Raw genomic sequence first — 17,778 nt, forward strand, 5'->3', positions numbered from 1 at the left:
TTATTTTATAACATTAGATGATATTTTGAAGAATGTACGTTAGATGGATAATGTGTGAAATTTAATTATTGGCAGTTTGTTTTGCACATAATCACTAAACTATTTTTTATAAACTTTTTATAATTATTCTGTACTGTCTAAAACTTCACAGTAAGCCCCTAGAGTATTCATATATTGCAAACAATAGACATTTTATAAATGTTTTTGATAATGATGGAGATATGATTTCTCAATAGGAATTTCTATTTCTGCTATGTACAGAATTAGTGAAGACAAACATATATCTTTAAGATTTCTCTATTTAATTTAATTTTAGGATGATATTTTATTCCACAAATAAAAATAATTGCTTGTAATTATAATTTTCAAAGATATTAGTGCCTTCCAAAAATTCAAATTTACCAAAATTATAGCACTTTCATAAAGTATACATAAATCAATGAAAAATATTTTCATCTTCATTTTATAAATACAAACTATAGTTAATCACAAGAAAATATTTACATTGAACTTTTTCAAGGCTAAAAAGGGCTTTCAGATCCAGTTAGGGTTAATGACACAAAATCAATGCACACAAATCAGCAGCATTTCCATACACTAGTAAAATTCAAGCCAAGAGTAAAATCAAGAACTCAATACCATTTATAATAGCTCCAAAGATAATAAAATACCTAGGAATATACTTAACTAAGGAGGTGAAACATGTCTACAAGGAGAACTACCAAACACTGATGAGAGAAATCACAGATGACAAAAACAAATGCATAAATATCCCATGCTCACAGATTGGAAGAATCAACATTGTTGAAATGTCCATACTACCCAAAGTTATTTATAGATTCAATGCAATTCCCATCAACATACCAATGTCATTTTTAACAGATCTTGAAAAAATAAACTTCACATTGAACCAAAAAGTGCCTGAATAACCTAAGCAATACTAAGCAAAAATAACAAATCTGGAAGTATCACATTATCTGACTTTAAATTACACTATAAAGCTATAGTAACCAAACTGCATGGTGCTAGTATAAAAGTAGAGGGCCCAAAAGAACAAAATAGAGATCCCAGAAATAAAGACATATCTTTACAACCAACTGATTTTCAACAAAGCAGACAAAAACTTACAATGAGGAAAGGGTACCCTATTCAATAGATACTGCTGGGAAAAATTTGATAGTGCCATACAGAAGAATAAAATTGGATCCCTATGTCTTACCATATATAAAAATTAACTCAAGATGGATTAAAGACTTAAATGTAAGAACTGAAAACATAAAAATTCCAGAAATCATAAGAAAAGCTCTTTTGAACATTGGCCTAGGCAAAGTTTATGATGAAAACCTCAAAAGCAAATACAGCATCAACAAAACAAAAAAAAAAGTGGATTTAATTAAACTAAAAAGCTTCTGCATAGCAAAGGAAATAATCAACAAATAGACAATTTACAGAATGGCAGAAAACATTCACAAACAAAGAACTAACATTCAACAAAGAATTAATATCTAGAATCTTCAATGAACTGAAACAAATCAGAAACAAAAAGACAAATAACCCCATCAAAAAGTGGGTGAAAGACTTAACAGAGTTTTTTTTCCAAAGAAGATAGACAAATGGCCAAGAAATATATGAAAAAAATGCTCAATATTACTAATTATCAGGGAAATGCAAATCAAATCCACAATGAGATACCACCTTACCTCTGTCAGAATGGCCATTAAAACGTCAAAAACAATAGCTGTTGGCATGGATGTGGTAAAAAGAGAATGTTTATACACAGTTGGTGGGAATGTAAACTAGTACAACCTCTATGGAAAACAGTATGGAGATTCCTCAAAGAGCCAAAAGTAGACCTACCATTTGGTTCAGCAATCCCTGAAGGAAGTCATTTTATAAAAGATAACTGTACCTATATGTTTATCACACCACAAGTCACAGTTGCAAAGATATGGAATCAACCTGAGTGCCCATCAACAGATGAGTGGATAAAGAAATATGGTGTATACCATGGAGGACTACACAGCCATAAAAAGGAATGAAATAATGTCTTATGCAGCAACCTGGATGGAGCTGGAGATCATTATCCTAAGTGAAGTATCTCAGGAATGGAAAAACAAATACCACATGTTCCCCCTTACATGTGGGAGATAAAGAGTGCATTTATATGTCATAACGTTGTGTAATGGATGTTGAAAACTAGGTAGAGTGAGTAAGAGGGTGGTGAGGGATAAAAATCTACCTATCTGGGACAATGTATGTTATTCTGTTATAGGTATAACTTTTAGTGAAAAGTTCTGCCTTCAGCATTATTCATCCATGTAACAATAACAAAAAACTCTTGTACCCCCTAAATGTATTGACAAAAAAAAAAGCTGAAACTTACATGAAACCACTCGCCCAGGGTTATAGAGCCAACATGTGTCAGATAAGATATTCTTTATGTTTTATAAACATAAATGTAATTTATATTTTAAAAAATATTGTGGGTTATCATTTTCAAAGAAAAATTTTAAAAGACCATATCACTTATATTCCTTTATAAATCTATTTTAGTAGATTTAAAATGTGATGATCTTATATGTTCTGATTGTATCCAGAAAGTTTTCTGAATCTCTTACATTGCTTACCCATTTAATAATGTTTAAGATATAAAATATATAGCCCATGGTTATTTTTTACATTTTAATAAGACAAAGATGTAAAGTTTCTCTTTGATATTATTTATGAAGTTTTATATTGTATAAATGTGTACTTTTGTATTTTTCTAAAATATCTTATAAAGCACTATTGGCAATTTTCCCTTATACTTCCTCCAACATATAGGATATATAAGGGAAATATAGTATATATTTTTCACACATAAACAAAATGAATAGCAAATCCTCAAAATGGTTTGAATCCCTATCCATTAACTAGTACTACTAAATCTAGGAGATTACACCATCTATATTTTGACATGAATACAAACTTTAGGACTTTTGTTGACTCAGATATACCATATCACATCTCTTCAAAAGAAAACAGGATTTTAGAAATAGGAATGCAACATCTATATGATTCATACAAACAGTGATTTCATGATGTCTTTTTGGAGAGTAGTATATTGATCCCCAAAATAATACCAATATTTCAGAAACATTTCAGGAAAAAATCCATTGAAATGCTTCAAAATACCATCCTGGATTTATATAACAATTCCTATTTATCATTCAAAAATTATATTTTTTATTACCAAGGATACTCCAATCACACAAACATTTCCTTGCACATACTAAATTCACAGAGGCATTTTATACAGTCATTTATAAAAGTATCAAATATTTTCTCATGGGTATGCTCACCTGTTCAGAAAAGAGGTCACTGTTATCTTCCAGGTATTTACTGAAAGGGTTGGGTTCATAGACTTCCTCCTCTCTTCTCAGTAATATTTTGGATTTTACAGGTACTGGGCGAATTACTCCAGGCTTGGTCTTCATGAATGTCAAATAAGTTTTAGAGAAACAGGGAAATAAACACTATTAAAATGAATATCTATGTGTATTAATTCATCCAAATATTGTTCCCACAAAAATGTATAAATTTTTAAAATTTTATAATGATTTTACAAATGCATAAAAACAGCCCAGAAAGCAAATGATTTTTAACTAACATCACTTTAGTTTGAAGTTAACTATTACAGCAATCAATTCATAAAGATCTACTATTGTAACATTTAAAATGCAAAAATGTCTTATCTATGCAAACATGTTCATTCAGTCAACAAATATTTCATTTAATAAATACTTACTGAGAATAGCCCCTGTGCCAGGTAGCATTCTGGGCATGGTAGAATAGATGACTTAGGCACATCCACCAAACCCACAACAACCTTCTTTTTCTGGAAACAGCTATGCCCCTATATCCACAGACTTGGGCTCCCAGAAGCCATATTCATATTATGTACAATGAGACCAGGGTGGCTTTCTGACCTAAAGGGGTAAGGAGTGGGTAGCAAATAGATTTTCTCTCCCAAGAAGGTGAAATAGGAATTTAACTGCTCTCCAATTACTTTGGGAGACTGAAATTATTGTATGTCAATATGGAAGCTGTGGGAAAGCCTTCATTTGACCGAAAAATCAAATCTGCTGAGATCGAGAAGAATAGAGCAAAATGTGTGGAAAGGTAGCCCAGAGAAAAGAGACACCTGAGAGTTTTTCAGAATTAGGTCCCAAAACATTCCTGGGGCCTAGGTGGAGTTCCCTGAAGTTCCCTAAGACTTACCTCTTCTTTTACACCAGATTCCTGTTTCTTTAACTCAAGTTTACTTCTGTAACTTGCAATCAAAAGAGTTTTAGCAAATATATCACTCATTCACGATTCTAAAACTTATACTCAATATCGACTTGACAAAAAAAAAAAAAGAGAGAGAGTGCATGCTCTAGTTTGGGGCAATTTCAAAATGATGTTTCACAAACACCAAAATCTTGTTACACTGTAAAATGTCACAAAATGATTGATAAGTCTGCAAAAACATCCCAAACTAGAATTCAATAAAAAGTTGTGACACTCTGTTTAAGCATTTTGCTGCAATTATTCTTCTCAACTCCACTTCCTTTCAGAAAACAGTAAATTAGCTTTCCTCCCTCAATGCTGTGCTCGCAAGTTAAGCCTTAAGGGACTACATCTATCTCTCTGCTCTATAAAGCACCTGATATATTTTGAGCCTTGAATAAATGTTGCCTTGCGATAGTTTTTTCAATAGATATTTTCCCAGTTGTCTTTCATGTCTATGACAACTGGGGAAATACAGATTGAGAAAAGTCTCTATTTTCCCCAGGCTGAGAAATATTTCCCACTTAAGAAACTTTGATTTCTCTCGAGGGGAAAAAATGAGCAAGTAACATCCAATTATGCATGAAATCATGCCGTTGAGTATACAGATGAGAGCAATATTCCTCCAGTAAGTGTAGCACAGGAACAAAGCCAAAGCAGTTACTGTTTTCTACAGCCACTGTAATAAGGGAGGTGCCTGACATCTGAGCCACGGTCCTAAGTTGTCCAGATTACTCTCTCTCTTTTTCAGTTGACTTCCTACTTCATTTCTTCTTTCTTATGCTCCTACTGCTTCTCCTTCTCTTCTACTTCCTTATGAGGCAGGAAATCAATATAACTCCAGTACTCAGGGCCTGCAAGGCTCTAAATCCAACCTAGAACTATAGGGGCTAAACTTGGTGTCAGTATGCATAAAGAAAAAGGCAGAGAGAAGAAATCTGACCAGGAGAACTTGGTATGTTAAGAGAATCTCCCTGGCAGAGAAACATGACTACCTGGTCCCTTTATTTCCAGTAGGCATATATTTGGGGCTATTCTGGCCTCTCACCAGATCTTCAGTCTTGTGATCACTCCCCTCCAGGGTGAGACAGAAAAAAGACTCTTCTGATTGGCTGGCTATCAAATACATTCAGTGTTAGAATCAGCCTGATGCTTCATATTTGTTTCTCTACCACTCTTATTCTCCTTAGTTACTAAGAGTTTCCTAGATTTGATGGCTGTCTGACAATGAGACAATGATTTTTGCCCTATTTCTTCTACTCTATCAGATTTTCTACCTTCTTTTCTTGGACTCTGTTCCCAGGCTTGGTCTATGTGAAGTCCCTGAGTCTTCCTCATTATCTTTGCTTAATTGGTCTTCCTGTGGCTTCCCTGATTCTTAAATTGTATATAACTGACTTTTCCTTTAGTCCTGTTTTCTGCTCTTGCACCTTAACTTGTTGACCCAGTAGTCAGTATTTCAGATGCATAAAAGCCAACTCTAAGCAAAAGAAGATTAGACATAGTTTGCCTTTGACATTGTTCACATTTGGGGTTGTGAATTCCATCCTATGACTTCTAACCATATCCTCCAAATGCAACTGTTTCTCAGTATTTGTCCGGTTGGAAAACTAATTCTAGTGGCCCAATTCTGAACCTCATGCACTCTCCACAAATCACAGTACACCAACAAATCATGCACATGACAGTCTCTGCATCTTGCTTATGCCTTTACACATGCTTCAAAACCAGCTCCACAACCCTTGAGGACCCAGTGCTACTAATGACACCATCATTGTTCCATAGACCCAGATTCCATATTCTATCAATATAGAATCAAGAACTGTACTCAATATTTTAGATATATTATCTCATCAATTCCTTATAAACTCTGTGAGGGGTTTAAAGATGATAAGTCACATGCCAAAGTCATGCAGTTAATATGTGAAGTCAAAGTTTAAATCTAAGTCTTGTCTGATCATTAAGCCTATGATTTTAATTATTTCTATGCCTATCCCAGAGGGGAGAGAGAGAGTGAGCACATAGAACATATAGAAACTTGAAATCATCATTAAACATCTACCTCTCTGTAACTTCCCCTGTCCAAGCAGTAACAAAATCCTAGGTTGTTTTTTTTTTTTTTTTAATTTAGTTCTATTCCTCATAAATTCATTGTTTCTGTTTTATTTTCACTGTCAACTGCAACATACTTGATTTCGGCCACTGCTACCTCATTCTATGTCAATATTTCCAGAACACTCAAAGACCCAATGTTTTCAGTTTCTGAGATACACACACACACACACACACACACACACACACACACACACACACACACATGCTTTTACCTCCTAAAAACTCCATAATTTGCATGGTCAAGGCATCAAATTTTACACTGATGCTTTTCTGGACTTGGTTAAAATCCAGTCCCATAAAGCAGCATAAAATTGGTAGGAGGAGAGCATCATGAACATAGATTTTAGTTTTAATAGACTGTATGACCTTGGAAAAGCCATTTGACCTGTCTAGACCTTCTGTTGAAGGGTTATAATTCTAATCCATGATTAAGTCCTTTAATAATGGGTAATGACACAGTTTGTTACTTACCTTTCTGCCCCCTCAGGAATTATACCACATAGAGTTTCATTACAAAAAGGCTTGTTTCTGCATATTCAAATCCATCATGCAGGCAAGGATCTCAAAATGCCTTTTAGAAGTCTATGTGTAAAGGAACTGTCACTGTTATTGGTACACATAAGTCTCTTTTGGAATATTAGTTCACTTTCTCTCAGTTCTAATACCTTGTTCTTTGTTGAATACTCACATAATTCACATTTGCTAAAGACAAAATTGCAACACAAAGTAAACTAATGGTTATATCTAATAAACAGTTGTCTGCTATCACCTTGACACTCAAAAGGAAGTCTGTAGACCAGCAGTGTCAGCATCATCTCAGAACCTGTTAGGAGTGCCAAATCTCAAGCCCTATCTCAGACCTACTGAATCAGAATCTATATTTCAACAAATCTCTGGCTGACTCATGTACACATTAAAAACTGAAAGACAATAGGCTCGTTCCATTAAACTGTGCTGTTCATGTAGAGATAGAACTTTCTTGGTCTACCACCTCAGATACATCTACTGAGCCCTGGTCTTCTATCTCCAGACTAAAGGGGAGGCCTTGCAACAGATTTCCTGTATTAATTTCTAATCTACATTGCATCTCTGCCCATAGCAACTTGATATTTTTAAACTTCAAATAGAATCTGTCTTGAAGAACTTCTCTAATTCTAGCAAATCTTATTTGCTAAGTCTGTGTCCAAAGAAATTCAAAAGAAATTAATCAAGTTATAGGAGTCTCTAAAAGTGAACTAGTGTAAGATTGTCATTGTCTAGTAATATTACAACTAAACTAGCACAAAGAAGCCCTTCATTTGGTTTTATCTGCTGTAGAATCCATAGAAGAACTGGAGTCATAAATGTCACTATAATGATGCCAGAGAAAGCAATTCCATAATTTTCTTTCCAGACTAAGTAGAAAAATAAAAAAGATAATAACAGTCATAGTCAGCACAAAGGGCACAGGAAGAAAAATGAGAAGATTCTCCAAATGGAAAATATCAATTCATTATGATTAAATTACTGATAACTGATTTACATTGGGTGTGAGACATTTTTGTAGTGTCTTATAGAGGAAATAACTGTTTTGCAACTCTGAAGCACACCTCTATCAGATACGCTTTGCAACAATTTTTCCAGTTGAGGTTTAGTCTGTGTCAAGAACTATGGTGTATACAGAGGTGAATAATACATACTCCTTGTTTTCATGGGGCTCACAATCCAGTTGAGTAAACCACAGGATGACCATGATATAAGTCAAGTCATGTCACACACCTTCTAAGTGATGTCACTCAATTGCACATCAAGTCATGTCAACTCCACTCTCAAAGCTCTTCTAATGCTTCACCTTCTCACTCAGAGTATAGTCTAAAACCCTTGCAATGCCTTTCAGGAAATGCCTACAGGGTGCTAGATGACCTGATCTTTCCTATTCTTAATCAGCCTCTCCTTTTACAATCTCTTACTACTCTCTTTTGTACCCTCTCATTCTCACTACTCTAGCTCACACACTATGATACTATGATAATCCCTCCTCTAAGAGTTTGTATTTGTTCTTCCATCTGTCTGAAACTCTTTTCTTCCTTTCCAGTGCTTTACTCCAAGTCTGTTCAAATATCAGTTTATCAGATGTATCTTTCCTAATGATCCATATAAAATAACAATCTCCACCCCCCTTACTGGCCTTATTTTTCTATAGCACTTACCACCACCTGACATCTGTTTATGTGTTTGTTGTCTTGCTTTCTCCACTAGAATGTAAGCTCTGGGAGGACAGAGATCTTTGTTTTATTCACTCTTATATCTCTAACACCTATGGTACCTGGCACCTAGTTGGTGCTCAATAAATATCTGAAGAATGAGTGAGTTCATTGGCAGGCAGAAGCCCAGTATGCTGGCTATAATCCAATATGGAGGCCATAAGAGGAGCATTGACTGCTTGGGATCTCCTATTATTTCTCCTGGGTTGACTGACTTTTTGATCACAGTTTAACCCAGAAAGAGGAAACTGTGTGAGAAGATGGGATGGTGAGCTCTACCCTCAGAGGTAAGAGTAGAAGGCTAAAGTTATCATCTCTGAGGGAACAGGAAGTCAAGAGCAGAGACCACTTCCTTAGGGACTTCACAAGATTTTAACCCTCTCTATTTTTTTAAAAAAATGTTGTTGTTCTTCCTTTCTTTGCTCATGGTGATAAGGTGTAAAACTCCAAAAGACGATGATGTCATCTTTTTTTTTTTTTTTTGAAGAATTCAAGAGCTGGGAATGAGGTAGAGCTATGGAGATCATATCTGATTCTACTATTATTTTTGAGGGGAGAAACTGTCCAAAGGATAGAGTATGTAGAGTCACCTGAGCCCAGCGGCAGATTTTGAAGGGTTGTAAGGCACTAGTCTAAGCCTGCTATTCATTTGTGTTTATAATCCATCAAGTATACACTTGTACTTGAACATTGTCACTTGGGGCACTGTAAAAATAGACAATGTTTTCATCCTTGGGAACTTCTAATCATAATAGTGTGACAGCAAGTTGGTAGAGCCTCTGGCTAGAGACCGAATTTGAAGATTAACTGCCAGCGCTGACCTAGAGAATCCATTACCAATATTTTAAAATAATGGCTTCTTAGAGCAACATCTTTCTTAAATTAGTAACTTCAACTAGCGGATTGATGTTTTTTAATTGCTTTTGACTACAGTAGTAGGCTCTGAGGTGATGTGATAGAGCACCAAAAGAAATAAAGGACAGGGTCCCAACTTGCAACGATTTATTTTAATCTTTCTGGAGAGATAAGATGTGTAACAAAACAGCAAGAAAGTAATAAGATAGCATATAGTAAATTCTGTGAGTCTGGCTAGAAATAATATTAATTTGACGGATCCAGAGGGTTTGGGAAAGTGCCATCGTTGTTTCTTTTACCCATTTGGTTAAGTTTTGTCTTCATTTTCCAGTGCTTTTCCCCCCCTTTAGTATTTCCATGGCAAAAAAAGTTTGTACGAACTCAAAATAATTCTACCAGTCAAGATTGTAGACAAAAGTAATATTCTGTAAATTATTTTTCTGATTTACTCTTTCAATTCATGCATGTTTATTGGCTCTAATTATTTTTTAAGAGAAACAATATCATATGCTTGCAGCAAATATTTAAGCTTCTTTTTCCCCTCAAACAACTATCTCAGATCTCAAAACACTATGGCATAGGGTAAAGCTCCTAATATTGGAAAAAGCAAAACAGACTTTTATATTACCCATTACCAGGGGACAGTTGACATGGCATTCTAGATATATGAACTTCAGCTTTTCATCAAAATAATAGAAATAACAATCCCTGCCATACTAACTCACAAGGTGATTGTGAGAATCTAATGAATAATAAGCATGACAGAACTTTGTAAAGAAAAAACAGCATAAAAGAAGTTTGAAAGAAAAAAAAAGAATATATATTTTACTTTTATAAACATAGTGTTTGTTCTTAATGATCTAGACAGTCCGGGAAAGTATCTACTTGATATGTCTTTCTAAAAAATGTTTTATATTATTATAATAGTTATATAAAGCTAAACATGCATAGAACTTCAATAATTATAAACCCTATCCCATAGCTCAAAAAACATTTTGTGAAAGACACACAATACAGATTGGCCAGATTGAAATAATTCAATGGTTAAAGAAAAGACAATAGCATGACTCAAACCTGAGGAGGCGTACATGATAAATGCTGTAACACTTAAGTATGTTATGTCAGGGAAAAGCTGGTCAAGGAGGAACTGCCTTTGAGCTTGAAGAAGACATGAGTTCCACACAAAAGCTTTCAGGGCTGCATTTTCTGAACAACAGAGACCTCAAGGGCCCTCAGAAAGATGAGTCATGCACGGCTGACTCATCGGCTGGTATCCAGAACTAGGAACAAAGTATCTACAAGTTTAAGCACTCTTCTTTATAGTGTTCCAGTAATTTCCATTTCGCTTTTACCTATATATTGCCATGTGGCTGATTTTTTAAAATCTATTGTTCTGGCACTCTCTAGATTCAGTATTCCATCCTGGGCAGCACTGAGCATTTTGTAATGGCATGAAATCCTAAAAGCAAAAGTCAAATGTCATCTAAACCAGGCTTCCCTAATGCCAAGGAAGACCAATTCTTACCCATCCTGTGGAACCTAAATTCTTCTTTGCAGAGAAAAGAGACCCACCAGCCTTTGCTAATACCTCTGTAATGGTTCAGCTCAAAAATTAGGAAAGTTTTGTGAAGGCTTATTCTAAATCCTGGATCTTTCCTTTCTTCTTACTCCTTTTAATATGATAGAGGAAGCACTATCTACAGGGGCAAAAAACTTAACACTCTGATTCTACCCTGGCTCCTATTCAGTAAGCAATCAGATTTTTCAGGAAATGCAGAAACACCAGGCAGAGCCAGACATAGGAAGTGCCTAATGAAAGTAATAGTTCCATAAAGGCCTAATTTCCCAACTCCTTTATTAATCTTTTCTTATTATCCTTGAATGATCTAAAGTCAGTAACAATGAATCCTTTTTGAAAGCTGCGCAGAATAAGGATGAACACTAATACTGTGATCTTAGATAATCTATCTAAACTTTATGATTCTCTGTTTCTTTGTCTTTAACAAGGACTACTCATCTTGTGTTTTGATAACTCAGAGATTTTATGTGCAATAGATACCTCCTCTGTCTATAGGACTATATTGAGAACTCCACATATTATGATACATGAGCCTCACAATAACCACTTCAGATTGACAGAGTAGTTATTCCACTCTCCAGTTTATAGATGAGTATTTCCAATATCCTCATCTCTAAGTTCTTTTCCAGTACTGTTCTTCAGCAATGCTACTTCATAGAAGGGGAGAAACTGAGAATGGTGAACTAGCTTCTTAAGGGCCTCCAAAATGGTCTCCCAAGCCCAACCCTAAATCACTGGCTTTCAGAGTAAACAATAGAAATATTTTAAGAATAAGGATAGTGGTCCTATTTCTTTTTTCCTTCCAATCTTGAACTGGCATTGTTGTGATGAAAACAAGCAAATTGGTAAGCCAAGGTAAAAAACAATAAATAAATAAGCATAAAAAAATGATATATCATTTAAAACTCAAATCTCAAAAACAATTTGAGATTTGTATTAAGTGGGGGTACCATAGCAATTTGTCCCATACTTTGTCTTCAACTAATTTGTTACATTTCCCTTATAAAATAGGAGTCAAATAATTTTAACTAACTACATATTTTATACAAAGCATAAAATATATATTTATATAATTTAACTAGCATATATATGCTAGTATATAGCATATAATTAGCTATATACTAGCATATATAGCATATGTATGTATATAGCACACATTCTCAATAACTTTGTTTTTATGTGTATATATATACATATATACACACATCAGAACAAAGATATCTAAATATATATAAATAATCAGAATTATCTATCTGACATGTGGCATCTATATGTATTTATGTGTTATAAACACATACATATATAAAAATATGAATATCATAATTTTTAAAGTCATTCTTAGTTACTCATATTATTCAGAAATTAATCCTGAAGAGAGTTCATTATGGAAAATATTGAAAATTGATTCATAAAAATGAAAAAAATATAATTTTACTCATAAATTATATTACTTAGGAGTAAAAATACTCTAATTCCTTAAAGAACTAAATGACATATAACAGCCCTGGCACACAATTATTTCCACTCTGATTATTCACTCTTAGATAGTGTAAATACAGGGTTAATGTCACAAAATAGAAAGCAAAGTGATTGAATTGAATAATTATATCAATCTAAGAGATACTCATATCTTTTGTGATAAGCTTGCTTGATAATAATCCCTTCACAAACCTACCTATATCTCAAGGGCATTTTGAGATTAAAACTTAATTTAAAACTTGGTTAAAATATTCTTTGAACTCCTTAAGAAAAGTCTAAAGTAAATGCAAAGAAATTATCATCAAAGTCAGTCAAAGTAATGCTTTGTATTGTTTCCCCTAGAGAACACAAACACAGGATTATTTAATTAGTCAAAAAAAGTATTTTTATTTCATTCATAATGAGTTGTTTTTACTATGTCTCATTTTATAAAAGCATTATATATATATTTGCCTCTTTGAAATAATTTCTTTAAGAATTAAACCAGACTGAAATATATAAAAAATACACACATACATATACACGTTTAGTCAGCCAATATCTAAAATTTGTATTTTGTACATGATGTTGACTGAAATTATATATGAGAATGTTCAAAACATTTTTGATTTCCATATATTACTCTCAAAAAATAAATGTTATTATTTTAAATATTAAAATAGTTGCAGGAATATTTCCATATCTAAAGTAGAAAATCACTGTTCAACTTCATTATGTTATTGCAGTGCTTGTTTCCATAGCAACTCCTTCAGCTTCACTGTGTTGGTAACCCTAGATTCACAGCACTGGAAGGGCTTGGAAAGTATATAATAGAAAGCTCTCATTGTTCAATTAGGAAATTGAACTCCAGACTCCCAAACTTGTGACTTATCCCCTATCAGCCTATTAGTTAATGTCAGAGCAGGAAGTATAAGGTAGGTCTTCTGACATTCATTCCAGCATTCTTTCAAGTAGACTGCACTATTTCCACTGTTCTAACCAATTGGCACTAAAATTGCACACACACACTCAAACACACTCCATATATACAATATATGTATAAATGCTAGAATACTCAAATGGTTTGATTGAATCAAGTTATTTTAACAAACTATACTTTTTAAAGATTTCAAAGTATTACAAATAAAAATATTATTGTCTTTTTGGCATGATAATGGCAAGATGACTTATTTGCTGTGAATATAGGACACCAAAACAATAGCTTAAAAAGGGAGGTAGGAAAATCAGTATTAAGCAGTGATTTTGTCTTCTTAATGTCTCTGAATGCTTTACTAAAAATTTCCATTGATTTTGTTGAAGATGTATATTGTTCAGGAATTTATAATTTTAGACAATAAACTTTCAAAGATATAAAGAAAATCTTTAACCAGTGATGTCTAGGAAATTTATTTTATGGCTTCAGTTTGCTAAACACTATTGGAAAAAGAAATGCAAAACACTATAAGAAAAAGTAATTATCCTATTTAATCAAATTTTCATCTATAAATCACAGATTCTAGAGTCTATATCTGTGCTGCCCAATGCAGTCCTTAGCCCCACTGTTAAGCCCTTGTGACTAGTCTGAATTGAGATTTGCTATAAGTGTAAAATATACAGATTTCAAAGATTTTCACCCAGAAAAGGAATGTAAAAAATCTCAAATTTCAAATGGATTATCAGTAGAAATGGTAATATTTATGTAGCATTAAATAAACTAGATTATCAAAATTAACATTACTTGTTTAATTTTACTTTTTAATGTGGCTACTAGAAAATTTAAAATCATTATGTGGCTTGGTTCTGTCATTCATGTATTTCTATTGCTTCAGTACATCAGCACTGGTATAAACAATTTATATGCTAACTCTCCCGTATGAAATATCTCATTTCTTATTTCCTCAAATTCAGAAACTACTCTACATTATTAATCATCACCCTTGATCCCTTTCTGGATCTCTCCCAATAAGAAGTAAGATTTCCTCTCTAAATTCCAATAGCATTTTTCTTTTGACCCGACCTCTTCTAATGCCACTACTAGGGTATAAGTTGCTGACAGGGAAGGATTGTTTACAGTTTTATGTGTGTTTGTCACATGCAAAACAACCATCATAGAGCTTTAGTAAAGTATCAGTAAGCTTTTATTAGACAAGTCAGTGAATAAATTTATATGTAGCAAATTTATTCTCTATTCTCTTTTACTCCAATAAAGCTGCCTTGAGAGATCAGAATTTTCAGAAATAGATCTATGATTTAGCAAGAAGATACATACCAGTTGACTCTCAGATACTGTAGAAGATGGTGAGGAGAGGTTTGCCTGAAAAATATAAACATGGTGTTTATTTAGTGAAATTCATAATTTAATAAAATAATATATTTTAAAGTATTTTGAAGTTCTTTTATTATTAAAGTAATATATGTCCATTGTAGGATTTTGGAAAGTGTAAAGCAAAAGGGAAAATATCATTATGCCACCAAAAATATGGATTTTTTACATATTTTGGCACATTACCTTACAATTTCTTCTATGCATTTTTATTCAGCTCACATAATAGTGAATATGATGTTTTATATGTTGCTTTCCTTCTTATCTTCTTAATATAGGCACCATAACATGGCAACAAAAATTCTTGGGAGGGGACTTCAAGGTGACTAACTAGAATCAAGGCTTGTTGGACCTTCCTGGCAGAGGAGTTCAGGGTTGGACTGAGGGGAGCAGAGGGTGATTGCTGATTGGGAGTGGATCACAGGGACTGACATCAATAGAATCCAGGGACACCACCCGGAGGAACTGAGTAGCTGACAGAGAGGAGGATAAAAGGGAGAAATTGGCACAAACCAAAACAAGAAAGTTCTGGAGACCAGGGAAAGGGTAAGGGATTTTTCTCCTCTCCCCAACCTGGATGCCTCAGGCCTGCAATGGGGCACAGGGTTCTAATTCCATGGGGGACTACCACAAGGAACCACAGAGCTGGCATCCATGCATCTGGACAGCTCCTCCTCTGTACTGCCTCCACTCCTGGTATCTCAGGAAGCAATTTTGCCTCAAGCCATTCATAGCCATATAAGATCAAAGCCATGGACACATGGACCATGGACACAATAGATTACCACAATAGGACACAGAGGAGGAAGTACCTCTGTACTTCCTCCACTCCTGGTATCTCAGGAAGTAATTTTGCCTCAAGCCATTCATAGCCATAGAGACCAAAGCCTACCATGGACACAATAGATTGTAGTTTGCATGGCTCCTCCATGCAAACTACAATCAATCACAGCAGGAACAATCCCATAGATAAACATAGTGCCTTCCGTCTCAAGCTGTTAGGGAGCAGTGGATTCATACCCACAAGTACAATCCACCAGCTTGGCACTTAAGCTAGGGGACCAAACTCACTACACTCCCTTGGGAAGAGGTAAAGACAAAAGATCAGAGGTAACCCAGGAGATTCATCAAATCTGCTAAAGCACACCAAAGACAACTTAGGACCAGCACTCATCTCCCAGGCATGGTCAGGGAACAACCCTTGGGGATATGGAGACAGGGCCATAAACCAGCCCTAGCACCTCCAGCTCTTGACCAAAAGGCCAGATGAGAAAGAGCAAGTGAAAGAACTCTGGAAACATGAAAAATCAGAGTGAAATGTCACCCCCAAAAGAAATCAATATCTCTTCAGCAACAGATACCAACTTAAACAAAACAGTTAAAATGACAAATGAAGAATTTCAAATATGGATTATAAGAATGCTCAATTAAATTCAGGGAAAATAGAAATCCAACACAAAAAAAGTCACAAAAACAAAGTGGCTTCTGAATTGCAATTGAATGAAATTCAATTGAATTTCATCAAGCAATTTCAGCAATTGAATGAAAAATTCTCTAAATAAACCAAAGTATTAAGGAAAAGAACAAACAGAAATTATGGAAGTGAAAAATGCATTCAAAGATTATAAAACACATTGGAAAACTTATATAGGCTGGCTCATGCAGAAGAAAAAATCTCAGAGCTTGAAGATAACACCTATGAGCTAAATAAATCAAAGAGAAAGAATACAGAAGCAATAGGCATAAACAAAGCCTACAAGAAATGTAGAATTATATAAAGAGGCCAAACATAAGAATCATAAACATCCATGAAGGTAAAGAAAAATAATACATTAGGGTTGGATAATTTACTTAAGTTAATAATTGAAGAAAATTTCCCTGGCCTAGCTAGATATCCAGGTACAAGAATCATACAGGACTCCTGGGAGATTCAATGTGAAAAGGCAATCACCATGTCACATAATCATTAGGCTGGCCAAAGTAAACATGAAAGAGGCACTCCTATGAGCAGACAGGTGAAAACAGCGGAAACCTATGAAGGAAAATACCATATAAATAAAAGCAAAAACAAAGCCCATTTGATCCTCTCAATAGATGCATAAAAGGCATTTGACAAAGTTCAATACCCTTTTATGATAAGAATGCTTAAGATAATAGGTAGAGATGGGGCATACCTCAAAATGATAAAAGCCATACATGACAAACCCACAGCTAACATCATATTGAACGGAGAAAAATCGAAAACATTTTCATTTAGAACTAGAACCAGATAAGGCTGACCACTATCTCCACTTCTATTCAACATAGTGCTGGAAATCTTTGCCAGAGAAATCAGACAAGAGAAGGAAATCAGGAGTATCAAAATGGGGGCAGAAGAGATCAAACAATCACTCTTAGCTAACAATATGACATTATATCTCAAAAATCCCAAAGATTAAACCAAGGGACTCCTGGAATTGATAAGTGAATTTGGCAAAGTCTCAGGATATAAAATCATCGCACATACATCAGTAGCTCTCATATACACCAATAACAGTCAAGCTGAGAATGAAATAAAAAATACAAAACCTTTCACAATAGCATCAAAGAAAATAAAATGTTTAGGAATATATTTAAATAAGGAGGTGAGAGACTTATATAGGGATAACTATGAAACACTGAGAAAAGAAATTCCAGAGGATGTAAGCAGATGGAAAACCATGCCTTGTTCATGGATCAGCAGAATCAATATTGTTAAAATGTCTATACAGAGTCAATGCAATTCCTACTAAAATACCAAGATCAGTTTTCACAGATATAGAAAAAATAATTCTATGCTTTGTATGAAAACAAAAAAAAAGACCCATATAGCAAAAGCAATCTTCAAGCAAAAAGAATAAACTGAGAGGCATCAA

At 34.2% G+C, this 17,778-nt stretch overlaps 1 protein-coding gene across 11 annotated transcripts in view; it reads right to left on the reverse strand.

The window, feature by feature from the left end:
- The window catches only part of MLIP (muscular LMNA interacting protein), a 242,094-nt gene that overhangs the window by 57,853 nt on the left and 166,463 nt on the right, over positions 1-17,778 (reverse strand). For 9 of the 11 annotated variants that reach the window (XM_012780772.3, XM_012780771.3, XM_012780769.3 and 6 more), the window contains 2 exons: positions 14,831-14,875; positions 3,342-3,470 (listed from right to left, as the gene is read on the reverse strand). In XM_012780772.3, the coding sequence (XP_012636226.2) occupies positions 3,342-3,470; positions 14,831-14,875 (174 nt within the window). The other 2 variants (XM_076003288.1, XM_012780774.3) reach the window with 1 other exon arrangement.

Source organism: Microcebus murinus, chromosome 5 (genome assembly GCF_040939455.1).
Source record: "Microcebus murinus isolate Inina chromosome 5, M.murinus_Inina_mat1.0, whole genome shotgun sequence".
Lineage (NCBI taxonomy): Eukaryota > Metazoa > Chordata > Mammalia > Primates > Cheirogaleidae > Microcebus > Microcebus murinus.